Source organism: Callospermophilus lateralis, chromosome 14, assembly GCF_048772815.1.
Source record: "Callospermophilus lateralis isolate mCalLat2 chromosome 14, mCalLat2.hap1, whole genome shotgun sequence".
Lineage (NCBI taxonomy): Eukaryota > Metazoa > Chordata > Mammalia > Rodentia > Sciuridae > Callospermophilus > Callospermophilus lateralis.
Window position 1 is genome coordinate 18,406,777 of NC_135318.1, and position 27,530 is coordinate 18,434,306.

Here is a 27,530-nt window from a genome sequence, read left to right on the forward strand (position 1 = left end):
TTGTCTGTACTAGGAAGAACCCAGGGGCATGCTTTTTTAATCTCACTTTTTCAGAAGACTAATCTGAAGACAGGGAAACAGAGTACCAATGTCACACAGGGAGAAGGTGAGAAAATCAGGGCTCACTGTCCCCAATAAAACATTGGCAGAAACATTAGATGTGAATCCCATGTTCCAGTTTGCCAGTGGGTCCTCCCGCCCACTCTGGTACAGACTCCAGACTCTGGTGCTGGTCACTGTGAGAAGAGGAGGCTCAGGGATGTGGGAGTGGGTAATGATTTGGGTCTTGTCTTCAAAGGAAAGACTGTCCCAGGGCATCCAGGGTTCCTGAAGCAGAGAAGTAGCTTCTAAGTAAACAAGGAAATTTTAAGTGCCCAAGTGCACTCTCATTCATTGCCAGGAGGAATATAAATCGTTTAAACCTGTGTATAAGACAATTTGGCAGTATTTATCAACATTAAAAATGCACATGGCTGGTCCCTCAAGACGTTAAACACAGAGCTACCATATGACCCATTAGCTCCGTTCCTGGGTATGTACCCCCAGAGAAGTGAAAGCAGAGACTGTGACAGATACTGTGTACCCATTTTCGTAGCAGAACATTCACAATGGACAAAAGGATAAACAACAAAGAGAAGGCCAACAGATAAACACTCGAACATCCTAATGGATAAACAAACCGCCGTATATACACAGTGGTCTGGAAGAGGAAGTTCTGACACACGCCACAACAGAGATGAGCTGGAGAGACTCTACTCACAGCAAGCCAGGCACGAGAGGACACTGGTGCATGATGCCACTCACAGAAAATACCTAGAACTGGGCACATTCAGAGACAGGCCGAAGAACGGTGGTCACCAGAGACTTGTGAGGATGGGGAATTACTTACTGCTTAACAGGCAGTTTGAGATGATGAAATAGTTCTGGAAATGGACAGGGTTGACGTCCACACAACACTGTGAATGTACTTAATGCCCCAGAATTGTTCACTTAAAAATGGTTAAAATGGCAAATTTTATACTATGTGTGTTTTACCACAATTTTTATAAATGGCTTTGTAAATGCACAAGCCCAGTGATTCACCAGTTCCTTTTCTATGTTCCTATTCCTCAAACGTACTTGAACAAGCATGGCATGGTGTCCCTAATAAGGACATTTCAGTGATGTATGCAGTAGCAAAAGGTTGGAATTAACCTAAATGTCTTCCTAGATGATCTCAGAGAAATGAATTACCTTATATCTATAAAATGGAATGTGACCTAGTCATTAAGAAGGACAAAGTAATATGGACTTAGAATGCTCCCTGAGACAGTAAAGAGATCCAGTGCCAAGAGTGATAGGCTACCATTGCGTGTACATGTACATGTGCGTTCTACATACACACATTTGGAAGTAAATAGAATAGCTGTATAATACATATAATTACCCCTAATACAAAAAATAATAATAATAATAATAGTGCTTGCCTGGTGGATGAAAGGCTAGGGGAAGTAGGAGGGGATGGTTTACTTTTTCCTGATATACTCTTTTTCATACCTTTATAATGTTTTACCTTGTACATTTTTAATAATTTTAAAATAATATCTTTTGCTTCTTGCTATAACAGAGGAGCTTATATCAGACTGAACACTTCATCTAAGAACAACTACAAAATCTGGATAAAATACAAAAAAAAATTACACTCTAGGTCTTCAACAGCACTAGGAAACAACTGAGAGGACCAAGACTCAAGGGACCATGATCTCAGAGGGAATAGGAACACATTTAGGTGAACTGGGCATACCTAACCCTCTTCCCTTGAGACCAGGCATTGAGAGGCTGAACAGAGAGCAATGGTGAGATCTTCCCAAGGGCTGGAAAGTCAGGACTAATGCAAAGAGATTCCCAAGCAGCTAGACTGCAAGATCTGAGATGCCCGAGAAAAGAAAACCACAGAACAGTGAGCCTGGCTTTCTGCACTCTATTCCCTTTGAGCATGTGCTTGGGGTAAGAGACCACGAAGCCAAGCAGATAGTCACAGCCACGAGGCTACAGGCACAGGGCAGTTTTAGCAGCTGCACATGCTGGGAGCTGCCCCAGGAGAGGGGCCAGCCTTTTAATAAGATCTCTGAAGGGCTATTTCCTAAAAGTAAGCATAGAATGGTAGTAGAGCAGCTCCCAGACCAGTCCAGCCTCAAATCATCTCAACCCCACCCTGGATCAATGTGAGGCTCATATGCTGGCCATCTGCTTTGGAAAAAGCTCCCTGAAAAGACACAGCATCATTCAGAAATTTCCATATACAATATCCACCATCTAATAAAAATGCCAGGAGACAGGACAAGAAATATAGGAAAATGCAGGCCCGTCGTATTTCAGAAACTATGACTGTCAGTCAAGAACTTTAAAACAAATGTTTAAAAAGTTCCCTCCAATAGATGATTGAATGCTTAACCAGAGAACTAGAGTCCAGTTCTAAAAATTAATTCTAAAACTGAAGAAAACACAATAATTGAAATTAAGGACTTAATAAATGAGCAGAGCATATGAGATTGATTCAACGACACCAAGGAAGAAAGGATTAGTAAATTGGAATTAGGTCAGAAAAATATTTAATCTGAAAGCACAAAAATTTTTTTAAAAATTTTAAAAAAAGGAAGAAACAGAGAGACAGACAATGACTTATGGAACATGATAAGAACATCTAATAGGGATATTGAGAGTCCTAGAAGGATAGGAAAGAATGGGGCAGAAGCAATAAAAAGATACTGGCTGAAAATTTTCAAGTCATCAATTCAATAAGCCCTTTGAAAACTAAGTAGTGCAACTACAAAGAAAATCCCTAGGTACATCACTGTGAAACTGCTGAAAAACTAAATTCTAAGAGAATGTTGTAGAAGCAATCGGAGGAAAAAAAATAACCATTACTGTACCAGGAGCAACAGTGCATCTGACAACTGGCATTTCTACAGGAATGATGAGGATGGAGAACATGGAATAACACTCTCAAGGGGCCACAAGTAAAAGACTAGCAACCTAAAATCCTTTATCTGCCAAAAAAAAAAAAAAAAAAAAAAAAGTGTTGCTTTAGTTTGAATATGTCCCCTCCAAAATCCAGGTGCTGGCAATGTGCTGGTATCAAGAGACCAGGAAGGTGTTAGACCAGGAAGGCTGCTCCTCACACGGCCCTCAGCTGGCTCCTCCTCTGCCATGTGCAGATGCAGCCGGGAGGCCCTCACCAGACCAGAGACCAGCACCCTCCTCTAGGACTGCCCAGACTCCAGAGTGGTAAGAAATAAATTTTTGTTCTTTATAAATTATCTAGTTCCACATATTCTGTTGAGGCAGCACAAAATGGACTAAGAAAGGTATCTTTCAAAAATGAAAGCAAAATAAATACATTTCCAGGCTATTAGAAATGGAATTTGCTGGGCTGGGATCGTGGCTCAGTGGTAGAGCACTTGCCTAGCATATGTGAGGCACTGGGTTCGATCCTCAGCACCATATAGATAAATGAATAAAATAAAGGTCCATCAACATTTTTTAAAAAAGAAATGGAATTTGCTGCCAACAGATCTCTGAAGGGAACCCTTCAAGAAAATGAGGCACAGAAATGAAGATGGGGGAGCAACTGAGGTGAATGCAAGTGATAGGTATTAACAATATAAGAAATTACCCTAATGTCTTGTGGAGCTTTAAATATATGTTGAATTAAAATACATTACAACAATAGCCAGAAAGTGGGGCGCAAGGGGTTGTTAAGTGAAATGAAGGTATTGCAAACTTTTTGTACTATAACCAAAGAGTATTAACTTGGGGTAGATGGAAATATAAAATAATTGATATTTATTGACAATATTTCATTTTTCAAAGATATCTGGAAACATTTTGAAGAATGCACTTTTTTCTCAAGTGCATCAAAATCAACCACATTTGTTTTCTAACCACAGATTTGAGCTAAAAACTAATAACAAAAACATAATTTTAAATCCCCAAATGTTCAGAAATTAATCAATGTAATTTTAAACAGTGCATAGATCAAATATATTTCGATTAAAATTAGAAAATATTTTGAACTAAAATGGCCATACTACCAAAAGAATTAATGCAGTTCCTATTAAAATTTCAATGACACTCTTTATAGAAATAGAAAAAAGCAGTCATGAAATTCATTTGGAAAAATAAGAGGCCCAGAATAGCCAAAGCAATCCTTAAAAGCAAAGGAGGCATCACAATATCAAACCTTAAATTATACCACAGAGTTATAGTAATAAAAACAGCATGGTATTGGCATAAAAAGACCATGAACATGAAGACCAGTGGACAGAATAGAAGATATAGAAACAAACCAACACAAATACAGTACCTCATATAGACAAAGCACCATGAACATACATTGGAGAAAAGACAGCCTCTTCAACAAATGGTACTGGAAAACCTGTAAATCCACATGCAGCAGAATGAAACTGAACCCCTATCTCTTACCTTCACAAAACTCAATTCAAAGTGGATCAAGGACCCAAGCATTAGAACAGAGATCCTGTGCCTACTAGAAGAAAATACAGGCCCAACTCTTCTTCATGTCAGTTTAGGAACCAAATTCCTCAATAAGATTCCTAAAGTGCAAGAAGTAAAGAATCCAACTGGGTGCGGTGGTGCATGCCAATAATCCCATTGGCTCAGGAGACAGAAGAATTACGAGTTCAAAGCCAGCCTCAGCAAAAGTGAGGCGCTAAGCAACTCAATGAGACCCTATCTCTAAATAAGATACAAAATAGGGCTAGGAATGTGGCTCAGTGGTCGAGTGCCCCTGAGTTCAATAAATGGAATGGTATCAAACCAAAAAGCTTCTTCACAGCAAAGGAAACAATCAAAAATATGAAGAGAGAGCATATAGAATGGGAGAAAATCTTTGCTACCTGCACCTTGGATAGAGCCTTAATCTCCAGCAAATATAAAGAACTCAAAAAACTTAACACAAATCATCATCATCATCATCCAATCAACAAATGGGCAAAGGAACTGAACAGGCACTTCACAGAAGAAATACGAATGGTCAAAAAATATATAAAAAATCTTCAACATCTCTAACAGAGAAATGCATATTAAAACTACACTGATATTCCATCTCATTCCAGTCAGAATGGCAATTATCAATAATACAAGTAACAATAAATGTTGGTGAGGATGTGGGGGAAAAGGTACACTCATTCATTGCTGGTGGGACTGCAAATTGGTGCAACCATTCTGGAAAGCAGTATGGAGATTCCTCAGAAAACTTGGAATGGAACTACCATTTGACCCAAAGGACTTAAAATTAGCATACTATGGTGACACAGTCATATTAATGTTTATCACAACTCAATTCACAATAGCTAAGCTATAGAACCAAACTAGGTGCCCTTCAACAGATGAATAGATAAATAAACTGTGGTATATATACACAATGGAATATCACTCAGCCATACAGAAGAATAAAATGATAGCATTTGTGGTTAAATGGATAGAACTAGAAACTATCATGCTAAGTGAAATAAGCATATCCCAAAAAAACCAAAGGCCAAAAGTTCTCTCTAGGACTGGGGATGTGGCTCAAGCGGTAGCGCACTCGCCTGGCATGCGTGCGGCCCGAGTTCGATCCTCAGCACCACATACAAACAAAGATGTTGTGTCCGCTGAAAACTAAAAAAAATAAATATTAAAAAATTCTCTCTCTCTCTCCCTCCCTCCCTCCCTCCCTCTCTCTTTAAAAAAAAAAAAAGTTCTCTCTAATATGTGGATGCTACAACACAATAAAGGGGTAGGGGACAATAGAAGTTGATTGGATTAGACACGGGGGAATGGAGAGAGGGGTGGGGATATAGCTCAGTTGGTAGAGTGCTTGCCTTGCATGCACAAGGCACTGGAGGTGGGGGGGTTGATGAGAATAGAAAAGACAGCAGAATGAATCAGATGTAACTCTGACGTAACTCTCCTATGTTCATATATGAATACACGACTAATGAAACTCCATATCATGTACAATCACAAGAAGAGAATCCTAATTAGAATAAGCTATACTCCATGTACTTATAATAACTCAAAATACACTCTACTGCCATATATATCTAAAAAGAACAAAAGATATTTTGAACTAAACAAAATATCAAAATTTGTGTTGCAAGCTAAAGCAAGTAATGAGGAAAATGTCTAGCATTAAATGCACATTTTAGAAAAGAAAGGCCAACAATTACTTATCTAAGTTCCATCTCAAGAAGTTAAAAGGACACTAAGTAAAGCCAAAACAATGAAAGAGTTAGCAGCATAAATTATGGCAGTGTGGGATTATGCCTATAATCCAGCAACTCGGGAAAACTGAGGCAGGAGGATCACAAATTCAAAGCCAGTCCCAGCAACTCAGCAAGACCTTATCTTAAAATAAAAATAAAAAGTGCTGGAGATATAGCTTGGTAGTAGAGCACCCCTGGGTTCAAGCACCAGTACCACACACAGAAAAGCATAAATTAGAGAATTATAGTAAAAAATGTACAAAGAAAGAAGCAGCAAAGATGTAAGGTGGTTCACCAAAGAGGCTGAATAAACCTTAGCAAAATACATGACGAAAAAAGTTAAAAACTGAAGGCACAAATTATGAGTAACAAAAAAAGGAACATTACTACAAATCTTATAGACAGTAAAGATAAAGTATTGTGAATGTTGTGACAAATTTTTGAAATTTAGATGAGCTGTACAAGTTTCTAGAGAAAACAGAACCTCAAAAGTCACTCAAAAAGAACACAAACTCTGAAACAGCTTTCATCTATGACAAAAATTGCCTCTTGCCACACTCCAGACCCAGGGGACTTCACGTTTTTTTTTTTTTTTTTTTTTTTTTTTGGTACCGGGGATTGAACTCAGGGGCACTCGACCACTGAGCCACATCCCCAGCCCTGTTTTGTATTTTATTTAGAGACAGGGTCTCACTGAGTTGCTTAGCACCTTGGTTTTGCTGAGGCTGGCTTTGAACTTGCAATCCTCCTGCCTCAGCCTCTTACAGCACGTGTCACTACACAGGGCCCCAGGGGACTTAACTAATGAAGTCTTCTAAACGCTTAAGGCATAACCCAGATCACCCTTGAACTCTTCCAGGGATCAAAGGGAAAGCACACTCAATTGACTTCAAGGGTCTGGCATTACAAGGGTACTAAAAACCTGTCAAGGACATTGAAAGAAAGTAAAATGACAGGGAGATCCCTCTTGTGGCCACAGTCACAAAAGTCCTAAGGAAAACAGGAGCACACTGAAACTCAAGGCCCAGGAGCAGGATCCCAACTCTCCCAATGGTAACAAAGCTGAGCAACCCCACACAGAGCCCACCTTGTCCTTGCAATAGTCTCTTAAAGAAGGCTCTACGTACGGAGAAGCTGAGTCCTGGAGAGGCCAAGGAACCAGCCCAAGATCCCACTCTGAGTAAAGCCTGAATGGACAAATTCATTCCACTTGATGGACACTTAGAGGCACCTGCTGTGCCTGGCAAGGCCTGGGACATGTGTTGGTGCCTCTACCTCTCCCTTCTGTCTCACTTTGACCTCTCAGTCATGAGACCAGTGTCTGCTCTGCTGGTGTAGAGCATCACAGTGGAGGAGGGCCAGCATGGCCAGTGCAGGCTGCCAGCACCTATAGGCTGCTTCACAGGGATCCAGAGTTCTAGGGCACACGATGCCATTCCCTAGGCTCCCTGAGCTGACCCTGCCCAGGGAAGCATGTAGTCCTGGGTATTAGAATGCAGCTGTGTGAGCCCCTGAACTGTGCCAGGCTCTGCCCATGCTTCTCATATGACCCTCAAAAAACTCTGCAAGACAAATGTCAATGCTTCCACTTTGCAGATGAGGAAAGTGGGGCACTGATAGGGTCAAAGAACTCCCTGGCCTCGCTAAATGGTGACCATCCATTAAAAAAAAAAAAAAAGTACAAGGGCTGGGGCTGGGGCTCAGCAGTAATACACTTGCCTGGCATGTGTGAGGCTCTGGGTTCAATTCTCAGCACCACATAAAAATAAATTTAAAATAAAATAAAGATAATTTTTTTTAAAAAAAGGACTGGGGGATTAGGGTTGTGGCTCAGTGGTAAAGCACTTGCCTAGCATGTGTGAGGCACTGGGTTCCATTCTCAGCACCACATACATATAAATAAATTAAATAAAGGTCTATCAACAACTAAAAGAAAAGTACAGAACCCAGAGGGATACCACCAAGGTATAAGAGATCAGATACATACAGGGTTTTTATAAAACCAGTAAAGGTTTTCGTTTGTTTTGCAGTACAGAGATTGAACTCAGAACCTTGAACATGCTACATATGAGTTACATCGCCAGCCCTAAAGGAGTAGTTTTTCAAATATTTTTTTTAGTTATACATGGGCATAATATCTTTACTTTGTATATTTATTTTTATGTGGTGCTGAGGATTGAACCCAGTGCCTTACATATGTAAGGCAAGTGCTCTGCCACTGAGCTACAACTCCAGCCCCAGGAGTATTTTTTTTTTTTTTTAGATGAACATAACACCTTTATTTTATTTATTTGTTTATTTTTATGCGGTGCATGTGGTGCTGAGGTTTGAACCCAGTGCCTCACACATGCCAGGCAAGTGCTCCACTGAGCCACAACCATAGCCCCTAAAAGACTATTTTTTTAATACACTCAGCCATGATAAGTTCTCAGGAGCCCCAGCCAGGGTTCAAGGCTTAGGGAAAGGGGACAAATATGATGGGCTACAATCATGGACTTTTGTCACAACAGAGGTAAGGGAACTTTCCCTCTGAAACAGATGACTCTAAGACCAGCTCAGAAGTTTTAAGACTTCATTAGTAAGTAAAGAAAAAACATCCAGAGGAATGTTGCGTCCCTTCAGCTAAATGATTTCATGTGTGCCTTCAAATACCACTGTCTAAAGAATGTGAGTGAGGCCAATGATGGGATTCCAGTGTGGTCCCTCCAAACTAAAGCCCCATCTGCCTTAGTGGCAGGATCTAGGAAAACAAATTTCAGTAAATCCAGAGTGCACAGAACCTCCTGATCATAAAATGACCTGGTTCCCAGAGCACAGAACCATAGAGTTTCAAGAAAGGGAGATAAAAACTATGGATAACAGGAAATTGGTGAACATGATCTCTGGAGACCTTTTAAAAGCATTTGAGATGAATCCAGACCAAAACCCATTTAAAAGGCTGAGTGAGTCACATGAGAACCAAGAGCACCATCCTGTCATGGATTAGGCTGGAGCAAAGCCAGTAAACAAAGAACAGGGAAAGCCAGGCCCTTCTCCAGATGGAAAAAGGTAAACATTGGGGTCCCCAGGGACTGAGCTGGTTTTCCTTCCTCATAAGTGACTTGGAATGGAAGTAAGTGGGAAGTGGCTCCCTGGGGAGGGAGCTGAGGTAGATGGGTAATAGGTAGACACGAGCCGAGCTGTGGGAACATGGAACTCTACAGATGGGGCCTCCATGTTAATTCACCACGTGATTTTATTTTATTTTTATTTTAATTTTTTTAATGAGAGAGTGGAGAGAGAGAGAGAGAGAGAGAGAGAGAGAGAGAATTTTTTAACATTTATTTTTTAGTTTTTCGGCAGGCACAACATCTTTGTTTGTAAAAGGTGCTGAGGATCCAACCGAGCGTGCTACCGCTTGAGCCACATCCCCAGCCCCTCACCACGTGTTTTTAAAGAGACAGCTTTCACAAAGTCGTCATGGCCCCGCTTTGACTTAAGATAATAGCCCCATACCCAACAGCACCAGCACCCAAGGCTTCTCCTCAAGTAGGAGAAAGAAAGACTAATTTGACCGGAGGCTGGACAGCTCAACAGCCTCAAGGTCTGTGAAAACAAATTCCAAATAAAATTGGCCAGTATGGACCAAGGTGACCAAAAGTTGCCTTTAGATCCTTGACATGTCATTTAATCTTATTGTAATTATACATTTTCTCACCTCTGTGGTTCACTTAGGCTCTTATGGTTAATAACATATGCAGTAGGGATTTAGGAATATGATCCCATCCAACTGTCAGCAAGAGCTAGGAGTGGGTTCTCCAACACCCCCCACCACCACCACCGTTAACTGCAGTAAACACTGGGCCACAAAGAAGGGAGTTGTCACTCTCCTCTTTTGAGAAAAACTACTTTCCCTCTTATACTCTAATAAACTTTACTATACTTTTTCTATGCCTCCTCATGTCTTGCTTAAAATTTTCTATTGCAAGAACACAAGAGCTGATAATAAATTCAACCACTACTCTAAGGTCCTGGGATGGGCCCAAACACACTTGCCCAGCAGAGGCCCCAGCTCCTCTCTGAGCACACAGCCGGTGCCAGCCGGTGCACAGTGCAAATCTGCATTTGAACAGGCTGGAGTAGGGGATGGGCAAGAAAGGCATAACACAAACAACTGCCCAGGGAGAAAAAGAATCCAAAATACACCCAACAAAGCTTTTCACCTGAGAAAACAATGGCACAGAGTCATTGCTAGCTGCCTAGGCAATGCATTTCTTTAAAAAGAAAAGTCTCACATTTAGGGAAATAGAACAAAAACAGAAAGCAAGAGAGGGAAGTCAAGGAGAGGAGATTTGGGAATGAGAAGCTCCTGGTGGTCCAGAAACAGCCCTCTGAGGACAAGCAACCCATGGTTCAAGTAAGGAACCAAAACTGGACTTCTTCCAAGGAACACCAAGCCCTGCAGAGCCCAGGTGCTCTGGCCCCTCTCCTCTTGTGGGCCCCTCTTCCCAGGCCCCAGGCCCTGAACCCAAGCCTCAGGCCCAAGCCGCCTCACCAGAGCCTCACCTGCTGCTGGCTCTGCTCCTCCAGGTTCATCTTTACCTCCAGCGACTGGCGGGCCTCCAGAAAGGCCTTGCGGTGCTTGCGGTCTGCCATGTAGTAGGACATGATGCCCACGATGATAGCACACAGGTAGAGGAAGACGTTGGCCAGGATCTAGACCCCAAGGAGGAGAGAACAGGATGGTGGTGAAAACATGTCTTCAGGAAAAAGGGATGGGAGAGCTGGGGTAGACAGTAGCCACGATCAACCTGGAGTTGCCCAGTGTCCAAGGAACCCAGCTGAATTCCAACCCTGACTACAGAGATATGGCATGGCTCCTGACCAGGAAGGCTCAGGGGCCCACAGGCTTGGGTGCTAGACTGCAAGGCTGGTTGAGGGGCCACTGTTCCCCCTCCTGCTTCACACCATGGCCAATCCCCTCCACCTGACCGCTCCAGACCCGCAGCCCTTGTCAGTCAGTCACCCATTGGTTCAGGCAACAATGAGCCCTCACTAATGAGATGCTCCTAGGTACTGTGCCAACTCACTGGAGAAAGGATGTACAAATCCCAGATCCCAGCAGAAGAGTGTAATCCTGAAAGTTACAGATATCAGGGACATCACAGGAGACCTGAAGAGGTCATGGGCTGGCCCAGCTGCCATAGTGCTTAAATGTACGCCTCAGGTTTGTTTTCTGGGCATCACAGACATCTGTCACCAGGGACAAGAGAGCAGTCAGCACCAGTCCTCATGTCTCTTGAGGAACTGAAGCTATGGACAGGATGGGGGTGGGACCTGCCTGCAGGTCCACCACTGGCACAGAGGGCTCCTTGGGCCTTGAGAGTCTGTTCCCATCCCTGACACCCTGCAGACTTCCCTAGGTGTCCTGGTCCCTGACATTCCCATAGGCTGCTGGGACTGCAGACCCAATAGCCTCATGCTGAAGGCAATCTTGGATATGGATCTTAACATCCACTCCACGCCTGGCTCCTGGTGTTGGTTGCTGCTGACTTTGACCTTTAGTCTTGACTGGACCCCCCACAGCTGGACCAGGTGCCAATTCTTCCAGTGTCTCCAAGCCCACTGGCCTTGGTTCACTGCTTCCTGGTACCAGTCCTCCTGCTTTCCTGGTACCAGCTCCATACCCTCCCCTAAAGCTGTATCCACCCTCCACGCCCTGATTCCTGAGGTCCTGCCCAGGGGAGAGAGATGCCTCCCATGTGGGTGTGGCTTCTCAGACACAAGATTGCAGCTGAAAAGTAGAATGGGAAGGCTGAAGAATTTTTTAATTTCCAGCCCTGTAGGGAAAAGGATTGGCCCAGCAGACACAACGGATTCTGGTGTCAGAAAGAAAATGGGGGAAGTCAATTTTAGAGTTTTAAACAAGACGGTTTTGCAGACAAAGGGAGGTTGATTCTGACGTTAATTTTCTGGGGTCTCTTGGTTATTCCACATCCTCTCTGATTTTGTGTGCTATCAGGGCTGATCAGTAGCACCCTCAGGATCCACCACCACCACACCAGGCAGAATGTTCCTGTAGTAGCTGCATGTGGTCACCAGTGCTGAGTCCCAGGGTATTCACTGTGGGCCTCTGAATAATAATTAGGTGAGGTATCTTAATGCCAGTCCATAAGCCACCAGATAAAAGTTCTCAAGATTCATTGATGGCTGGCTCCAACACAATAATGACCCAATCACTCACAGCATACGGTGGGGGTAAGTGGGGGTTTCAATACCCTCTGCAACACCCCTGAACCTTCTGCTTCCATGATGGCTCCCACTGTCTGAGCAGTCGGTATAGTAAACACCTGGTCATCTGAAAAGCTGCCAAGTGTGTCCAGTGACTTGAAGTAAATCACACAGGTCACGTAGGATCTCAAAGCCAGTCTCAGGAACCTCTACTGGCCCAGAAGCTGCCTTCCTATATGGCCACATGACCTTGAAACCTGTCATCCCCCAAGCTCATAGTGCCACAAGTTTGGAGGGCTGGTTTCAGGTCAGGCTGGTGTCCTGTTTTTCCTTATTGTCCAGTACAGTAGCCACCAGGGCTGAGCCTCTTCTGGGCTTACCAGGAAGCCAAGGGAGAAGCTGCATGTGAGGTAGAAGCCAACTAGGACCCATATATCTGGGCCCTGCCTGGTGGGTCCCCAAGGCACTGGGGATCAGCCCCGATGAGCTCAAAACCAGTTCAGAGGGCTGTGGTGCAACCAGGAGACCCCAGAAAGGCCCTTGAACTGAGGACTTTAGAAAGGGGCCAAAGACCTACCTCTAAATCCAGCCCTGGCCACAACCAGTCTGGGAGGACTCTCTGAGCTGAGGATAGAGCTCTGTACCTGGGATCATCCTGCCCCTACTAACAGGCCTTGGCCAGTCTTCCCATGGGAACAACGGGACAGGCTCTGCACAGAGTTTACAGCTGTTACTCCTCAGGTGGCTACCTAAGAGAAACAGAGCACTCAAGGACAACTACTGCCACCAAAGATTAGAACCCAAAGAATTTATAAGGATTGTTATGATTGGGATATGAAGTGTCCCCAAAAGCTCCTGTGTTAATGCTGAAATGTCTGCAAGTAAAACAAATCGGACTGTGAGAGCTGTAACCTAATCAGTTCATCCCGGTTTAAATGGACTGGGTGGTCACTCTAGGTAGGCAAGGTGTGCCTAGAGAGGGGGCCGCTGGGGCAATGTTCTGGAAGGGGGCATCTTCCTCTGGCCCTGTTCCCCTTCCCCGGCCTCTATGCTTCCTTGTTACCATGTCCTGAGCAGCTCCCCTCCACCACGCCCTACTGCCATGATTTGCTGGCTCACTTTAGGCCCAAAGCAGTGGACTCAGTGGGTCAAGGACTAACCCTCTGGAACAGTGAGTCTCAGGGGTGCTGCTGTTCTTTTCCATCCCCCACCCCTCTCTGTCTCATGAACAGTCATGGCTCTGAGGCCTGCCAGAAGTCCAGCAGTCCCCAGCCAGGTAACAAGTGGTGGAAGGCTCAGCAAAGGTCCTGCAGGCCAGCTCTCAGCCCCAAGTTCAGGGCAAAAATCCAATAGGCAGAGGCCACCAAGCCAAGGAATCCTCAGGGGACTCCAGGGAGCAGAGTCTGCTGGGGGAGGAAGGTTCACAGGAGCAGGAGGAGCTGCCCGGTGACAGAAGAAGGCTTCCAGCACAGAACAGTCACTCAAGACACTGGGCACCCTCCAGAGGTGCGGTACAGCTGGAAGGCAGGTGGCGTGCAAACACTCCCAGGTGAAAATGATGTGCGAAGGGCACGGAACCCCTTCTTCTGGCCTCAGTGTCCTTGCCAAGGACATCACCTCACACGGCCTAGACACGGCACACGCTTCTTGAGCCTCATCCCGTTTACAGCCAACATTGAGGTGACATTCTTCCAATCTTATAAAAGAAACTGCAATGAAGCAAGGTCTCAAAACCACACTCCCACGCTCGTTGTCTTATTCTGCGGTTCAAAACCCCACCCGAAAGCACTCAGCTCATTTACATATTTATAACTCTACCTTTTCCCAGAAAGAACATTAGACATTTTTAAAACTAAAAATTGTCAAGAAAATATCAGCCCTCAAGTACTTTGGCGTGAGCTGCAGACACTTTAACTGGAAACTAAGAAGCGCATCTGCAGATTCTCCACAGCTTCTTCACATGGCGGGGACTGTCACATTTAAGCAGTTAAAATTTATAAATGGATGTTATTTATTTATAATTATTTATAAATGGGCTCATTTTCAAGAGAAAATGAATGCATCCCTCAAAATATGCTTTAAAATACAAGGGAGAAGCTGCATGTGAGGTAGAAGCCAACTAGGACCCATATATCTGGGCCCTGCCTGGTGGGTCCCCAAGGCACTGGGGATCAGCCCCGATGAGCTCAAAACCAGTTCAGAGGGCTGTGGTGCAACCACATCTTTGGGCTGGGGATGTGGCTCAAGCGGTAGCGCGCTCGCCTGGCATGCATGCGGCCCGGGTTCGATCCTCAGCACCACATACAAAGATGTTGTGTCCGCCGAGAACTAAAAAATAAATATTAAAATTCTCTCTCTCTCTCTCTCTCCCTTTCTCACTCTCTCTTTAAAAAAAAAAAAAAAAAAAAAATACTGATCTTTACTCTAAAGTTAGCTTGAGTGTCCCTGTCCTCCAGAAGCCACTGCAGGGCAGGAGAAGGCCCAGGCCAGGCAGGAGTGGCCCTGGGGAAAGACCTGACGATGGGGAAGCAGGGAGCGGTGGTCCCTCTAAAACACACTGTGAGCCCTGACGCTCACTATAGTTACGAACTAGAGACCCATGGGGCAAAATCGGCCCCCAGGGAAAACGTGAACCCTAGTGAGAATCCAAAATGGACCTCTCGCGACACCATGACAAATGGATTTTCTCCAAATTGGGCCTTGAGCTCCACTGGTCTGGATTAATTTTCCAGTGCTCTCACCCCAGCGTAAGGGGGCTTCTTTTCAGAACTCAGGTCTTCTCCCTCCAGGGCTGCCTCCTGCCTTCACTAGCTCACCTCCTGACCCACCCCAGCCACAGCTACCCCTGGCGAGGACTGCTCAGGCCGTCTGTCCACCTCCCCGTCGGCACCAAAGGCACCACCCCGACACTGGGCCCCTCACTGTCTGCCGACAGACCAGTTTCCTACACCAGATGGGGAACCTGGGAAGGTGGACACCAGTGTCCCCTCTCTGCGTGTCCCCAAGTCCATCCTGGCCCATCTAGCACCAGGTACCCAGGAAGTCATGAGAGGTCAGACTGGACTGACCTGGGGTGGTGACACCACACTGAGACTCATCAGGCCAGGAGAGCAGAAGTCATCAGGAAACACAACCTGCCATCCCCCATGGCCTCCCCAGGACCCAGCTTCTGCTGCTTGGGACTCTTTCTTAAAACCCCCCAAGCTTCTCCTACCCCAGCCTATCCTGAAAGCAAAGAGGAAAGAGGCTCTGTCAACCACACAGGCCAGGAGAGCAGAAAGGGGGACAGTCTGCAATCTGCCGAGAGCATAAGGGAAGTAGAAAGCACACGGGGAGGCGGAGAGGTCTGCATGGCCGGGGGATCAGTCGGGGCAGTGCCGAGCACAGCTGCCTGAGGCGCTGGCATTCAAGATGGGGTCTCTGGAACGCAGGATGGGTATACACACACACTCCGAGGGCCAGCCAGGAAGCCTCCCCCGCTTTGGAATCTAATTAAAGACACCTATGACAAGGCTCCGCCTGTGAGCATTCTGCACATGCATCACCTGACCAGGAGACCAGAGGACGAGGAGGCAGGCCCCTCTGGGCCCCTCATTGCTCCCTGTGTCCCTTAGACCTGCACAGCAGCAACACCAGGAATTTGTTAGGTGCTGCACCCTGAGGCCCACACCAGACTGAGATCCCAGAGAGGTGTCCTCAGAGGCACCAAACTGAGAATATCGCTCTGGAGCACCACTGAAGTCACTTTTGCTCACCCAGGGTCCCCTTTAGGCTGTGCACCATGACAAGGCTCTGTGTGACAGCTGCCCAGTCCCTGGGGTCTCATGTAGAAATAGCTTTCCTGGGCCAGGGGTGGAGCTCAACGGTAGAGTGCTTGCCTGGCATGCCCCGGGGCCTCAGCTGGATTCCCAGGAAAGCAAAACAAAAATATCTTAATCCTACAGTTAGTTTCTAGAAATAACTTATTTCAAAGAATTATTCTTTTTAAAAAAAATCATTTAAAAAATAATGAATAAGATGAATGAACCTCCCAAGTGGGTAACTTCCAGACTAGAGCTTCATTTAGCTCACAACAGCCTGATGAAGCGTTCGCAGTGCCCCAGCGCAGCAGGCAAGCTGAGAGCGTCCCTCAGGAACCCCTGGTAGGATCTTCCCTGGAAACAGCTCAACATTTCTAACAGCTGCACCCCCACCCTGGGAAATGCAGCTCTAAGTCAGCTTTAAGTAGAAGTTGCCCACTGGAGTGGCCCCCGTCTTCCTGGCCTGAAGGTTCCAGAATACACCAGAAGCAGAGGGAGACAGTCGCTGGGTGCACGGGCATCAGTGTCCGTATGGGCTGCCATGAGGCCTGCGGGGCTCTGCGCTGGGAAGCTGGGGGAAGCCCGCTGGAGTCTCTCTCCATTAAGATGTACTTAGATGTTTTGGAAAAGAGTCTCTAAGGAGCTGGGGGCAGGAAAGAGCAGGGCAGAGGGAGGCATCCAGCCTTCTCCAACCCAAGGACGCTGCCCGGGGCCTGGGTTCCCCAGGAGCAGGTGGGAGAAGCTCCTTCAGGCTCCTTCTCTCACTCAGGTCCCGGCTGAAACATCCTGTCTGCCTCCGACCTTCCGCCACACCGCTCGCTCCCTCGGCAGCTCACCTGTCCTCGGGCCAGAACAGAGTTTTCCTCATTTCCCCTTCTCTCCTCCTTTTCTTGCTTACTCATTTTTCTGTTTCCCCACCCAGAAGTGAGCTCCAAGGGATGGGGGGCCTTGGCTTTGTTTCTCTACTTTTCACCAGCACCCAGGACCAGGGCACAGGGGAAGCCACCAAGGACAGAATGAGCTCCTGCTGGAGGAATGAGTACAAGGAGGAGGTCAGGCTTTGCAGTCCCGTGGGTGACATCAGTCTTGCCCTGCATGCTGCAGGCTGTGTGACCCAGAGCAAGTCACTTGACCTCTCTGACCTTTGGCTCCCCATCCTCACAATAACCCTAAGGCAGTTCCAATAAGACCGAAATAAAACCCTATCTCACACAGGGGTTAGCACAAAATACGTTCTCAATGTTTTCTTTATTTTGTTCTAGGGGTGAGAAGGCAAATTAGTACCTATTAATAATACTTTTAAAGTCTTATAAGAGTCTTCACCATCATCTTCTCTGTTTCTCATACAAATCTCGCAAGAGGGAGGCAGGGCAGTGTCGTCTTATGTTCATTTTGTGAAACAAGTGATTGAAGCCAGAGAATTGGGCTTCAGAGCCATGGCCCCTGGCTGTGCTAGAACCCAGGTCTCCTTCCTTCAAGGGCAGGGCTCTCCCCTCCATCACAGCCACTTTAACTGACCTATGAAGAGAGTCTGCCCAGTCTGGGTGAAGGCCAGAGCACGGGAGCTCTGGGTCCAGGAAGGATCTGGGGCATTCAGGTGGGTGGGGAGTGGCCATAAGGTCTGCAGACAGTGGGTGATGTCTGGTGTGGCCCTGAGCCAACTGCAAGCCAGTGTTCCGAGGTTTCCTATAACCACGCTCCCAAAGGCAGCCCAGCCTCGGGGCCGGCGGCACCCAGACCTGCCCTACCTGTGGGAATTTCCCAAGTTTCTACACATGCCTCAAAACAAAGGGACCTCCAGAAACTTTTCTGCTTATTTTCGAACTCATGCACCCCGGCTAAAGGCATCCAGTCTTCCAAAGCAATTCAGAGGACTTTCAGGACAAGCATCTGGACAATGTGACGTTTTACACAGGATCCCTCGTGACCTGCTGGGTTGCCAGAATGGTTGCTCAGGGTGTGCGTGACACGGCCCCAGGAGCATCTGACCAGACGGCTCCTCCAGAGATGTGAAGCATGCAGCACCGGCCTCGGGCTCTCCTGTCATTTATCTGGCTGCACAAGCTCCTTCGCTCCAGCCACCCTGGCCTCTCTCTACTCCGCTAAAGGCTAAAGACATGCTGCTCCTGGGCTCCATGGCTCCTGCTGGAACGTCCCCTCCCCTGCAGTGGTCCACACAGCACGATGGTTCTGGGGTTCTACTCCTGCCATGCACTGAACACGATGCCCAGCCCCAGCGCCCAGGGGTGTTCGCTATTAGAACTATCAAGACCCAGCTCGGGCCCTCCTCCCCGATTCCCCAGGACTATCCACCCATTGCTCATTCATGCATCAAAGATTTAATGAAACCACCCTGGGCCAGGTGGGGCCCAGACTTAGCACTGAACGAGGCAGGCAAAAATTCCTGCCAGTGTCCCTGTAACAGTAGACAAATAACAATTAATTCAACCTTATGTGCCAGGAAGCTGCTTTAGAGTGGGCATAAGGGAGGCTGGTGGCCCCGGTTCCCCACTCCCCTGTAGAAGTGTTGACAGCCACACACTTGCTGTAGCCTCGCAGAGGGTGACACATTCTTCCTTCCTGCTGACTTTGACATGGGATTTGCTGTGGCCAACACCATCAGGAGATTTTTTGAAGTGCACGTGCCAGGCTGGCTTTACCTCTCACGCCATCACCATGAAAACAACAGGCACCAAAGAGCTCAGTGCACAGCAGAAGAGTCACGCGGCCAAGCCGAGCCCGGCCTGCGGCCTGCAGCAAACACCCTGAGCACAGCGGAGCCCCTAGACACCCATGGGACGAGAGCCACTGAGTGTGGGTTTAGCCCGCGACTCACGCTGGCTTCATGAAAGAAGGTTCGAGATGTGAGAAACCGCTAGAGAGTTTTGAATTAAAGAGACAAGACTCTAATTACCTTTAAACCAGCCCCAGGACGACTCCTCCTAGCTCCAGCCTCCTAGTCACCTAATGCGGTAGGTAGCGGTAGGTAGAGAGGTTTACTGAAGAGGCAAGGGCGAGGGGGGGGGGGAGGAGGGAGAGAAGGAGAGAGGAGGGAGAGAGAGAGGGAACACGCCAGGGAGTGGACTTTTATTGGGGAACAAAAAATTCTGGGGAAAATCACATGCAATGAAGGTTAAGGGTGGCAGCATCCCAAGGTCAGGGGACGATTGGGACTTCAGGGTAGTGGCCAGACATGCCTCCACGTGGACAAGTCCTCGGACCTGAGAAGGGTGGGGAAAGCTCTGACACAGCTGTGTCTAAGCGCCTCTCACCCAGCCAGGGAGGTAACTCAAATCACGTGCGAGGATGGCCTCCCACATGTGGGGTTGTAACGTAGCACCAGGTGAAAACGGCTGACAAATACAGCACAGCGTCATTTAAGCTGAGATCAGAAAGACCAAAAAGACCCAGCCACGGGAAGGATCAGAAGGAAGAGCGTCCGGTGGAGGGTGTACTGGCTCCAAGGCCCTGGACTTGGGCCTCTTCCAGGTGAGGCCCCCACGGGGCAGACACACCCTGTCCTCCTGCAAGGCAGCTTGGGCACCTTCCCCGGCATCAAGAGGGACCTGAGGTCGGGGAGTGTCTTACACGGGTAGCCCCAAGGTCTCCCAGGGGAAGCACAGGTTAGCTGCAGGAAGAGTGACAGAGGGAGAAAGAAGGCAAAAGGACAGTCCCCTTGGCGCTGCCCTTGGTAAGGGAGTCAAAAGGACTCGAAGGCAGAGAGCAGCAGCACTCACTGGGGCAGGATCTGCCCCCACCCGGGCCACTCAGCAATGTGCCTGCAGACACATTTGGCTGTTGTAAAAAGTCCTCTGGCATCTAGTGGGCAGAGGCCAAGGACACTGCTGGACGGAGCACTCACCACAGCACACGATTATCCAGCCCAAAACGTCACTAGAGCGAAGGTGGAGAGGCCCAGCCTCGATTCCTGAAGAGGAGCCCGGAGCTCTCCTCACTTTTGTGTTGAAGAGTAAAGCGCTGAAGCAGGAAGCACGTGCGCAGGTTTATTTTTAAATCGCCTGTGGAGCTTGTGGGGTGAGAGGATGCCCCCAACACTTGCAGAACCCCGAGACCCAGCAGAGCTCAATACACACACCCGCAGGGAAGGCCCCATCTCGGGGTGGAGAGAGCAAGTTTGGAGAAGGCCTTCGGGTCTCCTTCCCAGTTGTTTCCAAGTTTATAAACCTAGTTTATAAACTAGGTTTTGGGAAACTGATGGACCCCTAACACTAGGGGGAAAGTCACATCGAGCCATCTATAGAGGAGCATTACTTTCACCAGATTCTCCAGAGTCTATTACCTAAAGCAAATAAGAACCACAAAACCAATCAAAAGCACCCTGCCTGCTCCTGTTGCTTCAATAAAGAAACACCTGCCACCGCATTTTATGTTTCCTTTTATTGATGCCGTTATTTAGTCACCTAGGTCTCCCTCTCCAGGCCAAATAATTCCAACTCCACGTAAAGAGTCTATTTGAAAGCCCTTTAATCATGTCTGGCTTCAGGCCTTTCTCAAAAGGTGGTCAATTCAATCCCACTGAGCTGTCTGGCGGGTGGCAAGATCTCATGCTGGTCCTGGAGATTAAAAAATGACCCCTCGGGGATCAAAACTCCTGGGGGTGAAGAAGCTACAGTAAATAGAGGAAGAAGAGGGTAATCAGCAAAGGCCACCGGAGCGGGTTGTGGCTTTCACACTCCTTGAAGACGGGGAGCTGGCACACACCTCTCAATATATGAATCTGAACGATAAAGAAATTCAAACCCATCTCTGACTGCTGACCAAAGCCAAATGAAAAAAAGAAAAAGAAAAAAAAATAATAAACTGCATATTTATGAGAGCAATCCAAATAACAGGGTCCCATGCTTCCTGCTCACTTTTCTTAGCTCTAAGACGTACAAGATGGATTTATGACACTGATCCCTGACTTTCTGGAACTGACTGTGAATGAACTTGAAAACAAATATAGCAGCTGGGAGAAGGAGGAACATGTCATCTGGAGACAGAAGAAGGTATCCACCATTCCAGCATATCATCATCACACAGAAACACCAAAGCCTTGTCCCCCTACATCTGTGCTGACAGAACAGAGCAGTCTGTGGGATTCCAGGATCCCTTGCTCTGGCTCCAGAAAGACTCAGATCTTGAGAGTAAACCAGCCTGGTCATCTCTCCTGAGCCAGGCTTGCGCCTTGGAGATCTGATCCCTGTTTCCTCCCCATGGCTGCGTCCCAAGGGTTGCCCGGCCACCCCCTTTTCCTGCAGCCCCCAGCGGTGCTCCTAGGGACATCTGCCATACTTTGTTCCAGTGTCTGGCTCTGCGGCAACTCTTTAGAGCTGTTCCTTGGCTGCTGTCTTTTTGGTTCAGTGTTTTTGAGATGGTGCATCCCGAGGGGATGGGGGTTGCTGGGTCCCCCCATGACTGAGTTGCAGGAATCTGCACCACTGTCTCCTCCAAGAGATTTTCTTCTGGATTGCTGCATAAGGGGATGTGATAAGTATTAAAACAAGGCAAAGGTCTTCCGATCTTCCTGTTTCTTTAAGCCAAATTCTCATGCAATAGGTTGCTTCAGGTCATCTCCCCATGCCTGGCACGTTTTCCTTCTGTCCACTTGTTCACTTTCATTTCCTAACCATCTTCTGATTTGGGTTCACCTTCACCCTCACCCTGAGTCATGGTACCTCCTTATCACCCTTTCCTTTGTTTCTTTTCTCTTTTTTCCAAAACTGGGGATTGAACCTGGAGGCACTCTACCACTGAGCTACATCCTTCAGCTCTTTTGATTATATTTTTGAGATAGGGTCTTGCTGAGTTGCTGAGGCTAGCCTCAACTTGCAATCCTCTTGCCTCAACCTCCTGAGTTGCTGAGATTACGGGCATGTGCCACAGCTCCTGGCTTGCCCTTTCTTTCTGACCAGCTTCTCTTCCACACATGCAAAGCTGCATCCATCTATTACTGCTTTGATGTCTTAATTCGGTTCTCTGGTTGTTGTTGTTGTTTGGTTATAGGTGAACACAATATCTTTATTTTATTTTTATGTGGTGCCGAGGATCGAACCCAGTGCCTCACGCATGCTAGGCAAGTGCTCTATCTCTGAACCACAACCCCAGCCCTCAGTTCTGTTTTTAATTCAAACTTTAAGTCACCTCCTTGCCTGGTCACGATCCAGCTCTCTTAAAGTGCTCTCTTAGTCATCGTTATGTTTCCTCTTATTGATGCCAAGACTCAAATTCCAAAATGCAAAACCAAAACCCTGGCAGACTGTCACCTCTCCCACTAGTTCTTCAGCTCAACTGTATATGCTCCCCTAACCTTCCTTCCTAGATCCCAGCCCTGGTGACATCCTAGCACCATGTGGGGAGTTGGAGGAGGGCCACACCCCAAAACAGAAGCTGGAATTCAGACACTGGTATTGTTAAAAAGTTCCCAGGGGACCCAAAGGTGCAGCGAGGGTGGGAAACACTTCTTAAAGTCATCGTGAACACCTAAGCCTGTCATCTCCCAGCCAACCCTGATCTGAAGGTCCAATGTTTGCCCGCTGCAGGCCGAGGCCAAGTTCCACTGTGCCCCAGCAAACCACACACAGCACCCCAACAGCACAGGTCCTCAGTAAACCCCAGCTGAATACCAAACCAACACAGTCTGCTCTGCCTGTCTTAGCTGGGCTCCTCTCCCATCTCCCACCAGGTACGGGAACTCGGAGATGAGGGAGATGATCACCCTGGTGCAGTGATCCTATAAAGGAAAGACATCTGTCTTTCTCGAAGGCAAACTTGAAAACATTTAAAATTTAAAACATTCAAAAACATGGATTTGATGGAATGGGATGCAAAATCTACATTAATTATCAAGGTAAAACAGGATGATTTTTGTTTCCTTCTTTCTTCTTCAGTCTTTCTGGAATGGATATTCCCTTTGTGAAGAAACAAGGACAAGGAGTGTTATTTGAAATGTCCTAGGTTTTGCTCCCCTGGAACTCCCTGATGGGGTGGGTTGTTCACGCCGCCTGGCCTTGCCAGGTCCAAGCCTCCAGGTCTCCTTCCCCGCAGCTCCTCCTGTCACCACTCAGCCCAAACCCTCATTTCCCACAGGGTGGGGACAGACTCATCTCTCTGGCCCCCTCTGGTCCTGCTAATCCACCCCCAGCTCACATTAACCTTCTAAAATCACCTTTTTGCAAGTACCCCCTCCTCAAAACCTCTCAAGAGCTGCCAATCCTCTAAAACTATAAATCTCCATTCTGGCACTCGGGGTCCTGCAGACCTTGGGCCCTATGAACTTTCCTTAATACCTCCAAAATTCCTGATGTAAACTAAGCTCATGTCCTCGATGTGTCACCCAGCAGGCACCCCTGACCTCAGCACATGCGGAGGCCCACATGTCAAGAGCTCTCAAACTTTTCCACCAAGTACTTGGGGAGGCAGCCTTCCCTTTCACCTTGCTAATGAACACGGATTTTGCATTTTATTCCATCAAATCCATGTTTGTATTACTGTTTTTGAATGTTTGTAAATGTTTGCTTTTGAGTAAAACGGACGTCTTCCTTTCTAGCCTCAGCTCCACCAGGGGTGGGAGAATCAGACCATCATCTCTGCATTCCCACCCTCGCTGCACCCGTGAGGCCCCTGGGAACTTTTTAACAATATCAGTGTCTGAACCTCCGCTTCTGTTTTAGGGTGTGGCCTTCCCCTAACTCCCCACATAGTGCTAGGATGTCACCAGGGCTGGGATCTAGGAGGCAGGATGAGGGGAGCACGTGCAGATGGGACCTTTCCTAAAATCTGCAGCCCTTGACCAACACCTGGCGTGATGTCTACTGGCTGAAGAAATGAGGGAATGGAGGAGGAGGGTAGGAGGAAGGACATGCAGAAGGCGGGATTACCCATGGTTTCTGTGCACCAGCAAACACGCTTCTCCGTCCCCGGGGTCAGAAGCACTCTGCTCAAAACCCACCCCAGCTTGCCTCGTCCACCCTCCTCTCAAAATCCAGCAGACTCTGCCTCCCAGGAGCTGCCTCACCAGCCTGGCCCCACACAACCTCACTCTCCCTTTCCTTTGCTCTGTGAAGGGGGATAATGCACAGCACAAATCGCTATGAGAAGGGAAGGTCTGCACACGCACCACACTGACTGCTCTGGCGGAGATGACACACGGGCCAGGAGCAGAAGCACCCACTGTTCACAGTGGTTATCTTGTGGAGGAGGGGGTAGCTTGGAGGCAATTTTTATTTCCTCCTTTTTGCCCTATAATCTTTCTGGAATGAATATTCCCTTTGTGAGAGGCAATGAAGAACAGGGAGTGTTATCTGAAATTTCCTACGGTTTTTCACTCCTGTGGACGCGCTGGCGGCCAGCAGGCCTGCAGCCCCACCACGACCAGGCTCCACTCTGTAGAAACCCCCTCCTCCCACTCCAGACACCCCCACGGGGAGAACCTGCAGGTTGCTGTCCATCTGGAGTCTCCCAGCTCTTGGCAGGGCACCACAAAAGCCTCCACGTCTATTCCATCTGACACCCGGAGAACTCTGAGAAGCCACCGTCACTGAAGACAACTCAATTCAAGCTGCGTGCTGCAAAGGACCAGCAGGGAGGGGACCCTTCCTAAAATCTGCAGGCAAGACCTGGGCACAGAACCCAATCCTTACTCTGCTCTGCTGCTCTGCTGTGTGAAACACAGGCATTTGGAAGCTCAGGGTCACAGTCACCAGGAAGACAGACAGAAGACCTGCCCACCCTGCCAGGCCAGCCATTTTTCACTCACTGTTCAGCTCCCAAATTTGCAATGGCTTTACTCTTTAGAGAGTAGGGCTAATCAAGGATATGCCCCTAGAATCATCACTGTTGCCATCTCTTCCTGGGAGATGCTACCAACTCACGTGGCTCCCTGCAGGGTGCTATGTGCGGCCAGGAGTAACTGGGGCCTGCTGTATGAGTGGGGTCTCTGCTGGCACAGAGGTCCTCTTGCCAACAACGTGACAGTCCCTGCCCACAGGCCACATGGCTCACTGCCTGGTTCCATGTCTGGGTAGCACCGTCTTCCTCTTGGGAGGAAGACCTCTAGTCCTCCGGCTACTTTCCCTGACTCTGGACGCTACATTGCAAGAATTTGCTCAGCCTGGGAACATATACACAGGCGGAATCCCCACGGGTTCCTGATTTTTAAAAATATTTCCTTTTGGTTTTTACCTAATTTGTCTATTTGTTGGCATGATTTTTTTTTTTTTTTTTTTGTAAATACACAACTGCCCTGTTCTGGGTTTCTTGACTCTTGCGTTTGGGTGACGGTGGGATTTAACCACATCATCAGCATCATGCAGTAGCTGCCTACGGGCGCTCGGTTTCTGTACCCTTCATCTAGGGGTCCCAGATGTAACAATGAAACTGCCATGAGAAGCATGGCTTCAAACTCAAGCTCCAACTGGGGGAAACTCCAACTCCACCACCCCCTGGCCATGGCCTTGGAAGTCACGTTTTCAGCTTGTTTCTCCTCTGTGCAGAGGGAACCCTGCTCAGAGTGGGCCGACAGAACTCATTACCGTGATGTGCATAAAGCACTTAGCACAGTACTGTGCTGGGTATACAGTAGATCTCAGTAAATATTACTGAATCTTACAAATTCCAAAGATGATGGGGCTGAGGCTGGGGCTCAGTCACAGAGCCCTTGCCTAGCATGTGTGAGTCACTGGGTTCAATCCTCAGCACCACATAAAATATAAATAAATAAAATAAAGGTATTGTGCCATCTACAATTAAAAATATTTTTAAAAAAATTCCAAAGATGACTTCTGGACTTTATTCCTATGGTTTCAGCTTTCCTATCTCCTTGAATGTGTCAACTTCATTTTGTCACCTGAGAAGAGAATGCATGTCAATGGTTCCCAGATCTGACTGTACTTATATTCCAAGGCTCACCCTCAAGTAGGGTTTTGGTGTATCTGAACTGGGCCGCCCAGTCTGTTCTGTAAAAAGCCCTGCTCCCCGTCCAGGGGGTCCTGACACAGCCAGTCCTACTCAGGAACCACTGGACTGAGAGTAAGATTGCCGTTGCACTGGTACTACTCAAATGAGATTCCATGGCCCTCAGCCTTGAGCTGCCAGGTTCACCCTGACCCCTCAGTCTGTCCCACTCACGCAGCTCTCAACTTTTCTCTAGTCCCCATGAACCCCTTCCTCCCATTGCCTGTTAGGCACCAATTGTAACGCCCAGTGTCCACTGCTTGCTGCCTGGCTTCAAGCCTTACGGTACAAAGAGCGACATCCCAATCCCAGGACCCTTTCAAAGAACCAACTCTGGATTCTCAGATTTTTATTGTTTGCCAATGAATTTTTGTTCTTCTTCTTTTTTTAATGGCTTTCTCCTTTTTGTGGATTTAGTTTTAGTTTTTCTATGTAAGGCAGAAGCTTAAATCATTGATTTTGGACCTTTCTTCTTTAGTAATATAAGCATTTTTAATACTGTGAATTTCCCTCTAAGTACTGCTTTACCTGCATCCCACAAATTTCAATATGTTGTTTTCATTTCCATCTAATGAATATATTTTCTCTCTCTTGTGATTCCTCTCTTACTTTAGGCATGTGTTAATTTCAAAATATTTGAGAACTTCCAAGATATATTTTGTTATTTTTAGTTTAGTCCATTTTTGTCAGAGAACATAGTTAATATAATTTTAATCTTTTTAAAAACATATTGAGTATTGTTTAATAGCCCAGTATCAGGAGCATTTCAATGCACTTGAAAATAATGTTTTCTGTAGTCGTAGGGTATAAGGTTCTGTAAACATGCCTTCAGTACAGCAGACTGTCTGGGTTGTTCCAAGTGTTCTATACATATACTAATATTCTTGCCTGCTAGTTCTACCATTAACAGAGAGAGAAGTGTTGAAATTTCCAAATCTAATTATAGGTTTGTCTATTTCTCCTTTTCATCTTATCAATTTTTCCTTCACATATTTTGAAGGTTTGTCATCAAACGTATACGTATTTAGGATTATGATATCTTTTTGATGAACTGACTCCCTTACCATCATGAAATGTCCTTTGTTATGCCTGGCAGTATTCTTTGTTCCAAAGTCTACCCCATCTGATACTAACGAAACTATTCCAGTTTTCTTTTGACAGTGCTTGAATGGAATGCCCTTTTCCATCCTTTTATTTTTAACCTATTTATATCTTCTTAAAATATCTTATATATTTAAAATGGACTTCTTAATTATAGTTGGTTCTTGCCTTGGTATCCATCTGACAATATTTGGATATTAAATGGTTTACTGATGAC

General features: G+C 46.9%; 1 protein-coding gene across 3 annotated transcripts in view; it reads right to left on the minus strand.

Annotated features, from left to right (window-relative positions):
- The window catches only part of Adcy3 (adenylate cyclase 3), an 85,482-nt gene that overhangs the window by 35,150 nt on the left and 22,802 nt on the right, over nucleotides 1-27,530 (minus strand). For 2 of the 3 annotated variants that reach the window (XM_076833775.2, XM_076833773.2), the window contains exon 3: nucleotides 10,794-10,943. In XM_076833775.2, coding sequence (XP_076689890.1) covers nucleotides 10,794-10,943 — 150 coding nt within the window. Of the gene's footprint in view, nucleotides 1-760; nucleotides 845-10,793; nucleotides 10,944-27,530 lie in introns of those variants that run through there. The other variant, XM_077105202.1, reaches the window with a different exon arrangement.